Here is a 261-nt window from a genome sequence, read left to right as displayed (position 1 = left end):
TCAGATGGCATCTAGTTTATTCCAGAAACTGAAGTAAGCAAGGTCCCTTCATATGAGCATTTTTAATTTAAGAATATTGTCTTGTGTTTTAAAGCACAGATAGAAACAAGATCACTGCCATGTGGCAAGTAAGAAGTCTTAGTATCACACTGATGTCCTTAATAGAATGGACCAAATTGTGGAGTTTTTTTACCCGGGGCCAGAAAATGTATAGAATTATATAACCTCGCTGAAAATTAGTAAACCCTTTGGGGAAAAAAA

General features: G+C 35.2%; 1 protein-coding gene across 1 annotated transcript in view; it reads left to right on the top strand.

Annotated features, from left to right (window-relative positions):
• The window catches only part of LOC119593663 (cytochrome b-c1 complex subunit 6, mitochondrial-like), a gene marked incomplete in the record, with an annotated part of 5736 nt that extends 5559 nt beyond the window's left edge, over positions 1-177 (top strand). The window contains 1 exon segment of the mRNA XM_037942611.1: positions 5-177. Coding sequence (XP_037798539.1) covers positions 5-37 — 33 coding nt within the window.
• Positions 178-261: the final 84 nt, after the last annotated feature.

This window comes from Penaeus monodon, chromosome 32 (genome assembly GCF_015228065.2).
Source record: "Penaeus monodon isolate SGIC_2016 chromosome 32, NSTDA_Pmon_1, whole genome shotgun sequence".
Taxonomy (NCBI): Eukaryota; Metazoa; Arthropoda; class Malacostraca; order Decapoda; family Penaeidae; genus Penaeus; species Penaeus monodon.
The sequence above is the reverse complement of the archived record's forward strand: the minus strand, read 5'-3'. Positions and strand labels throughout refer to the sequence as shown.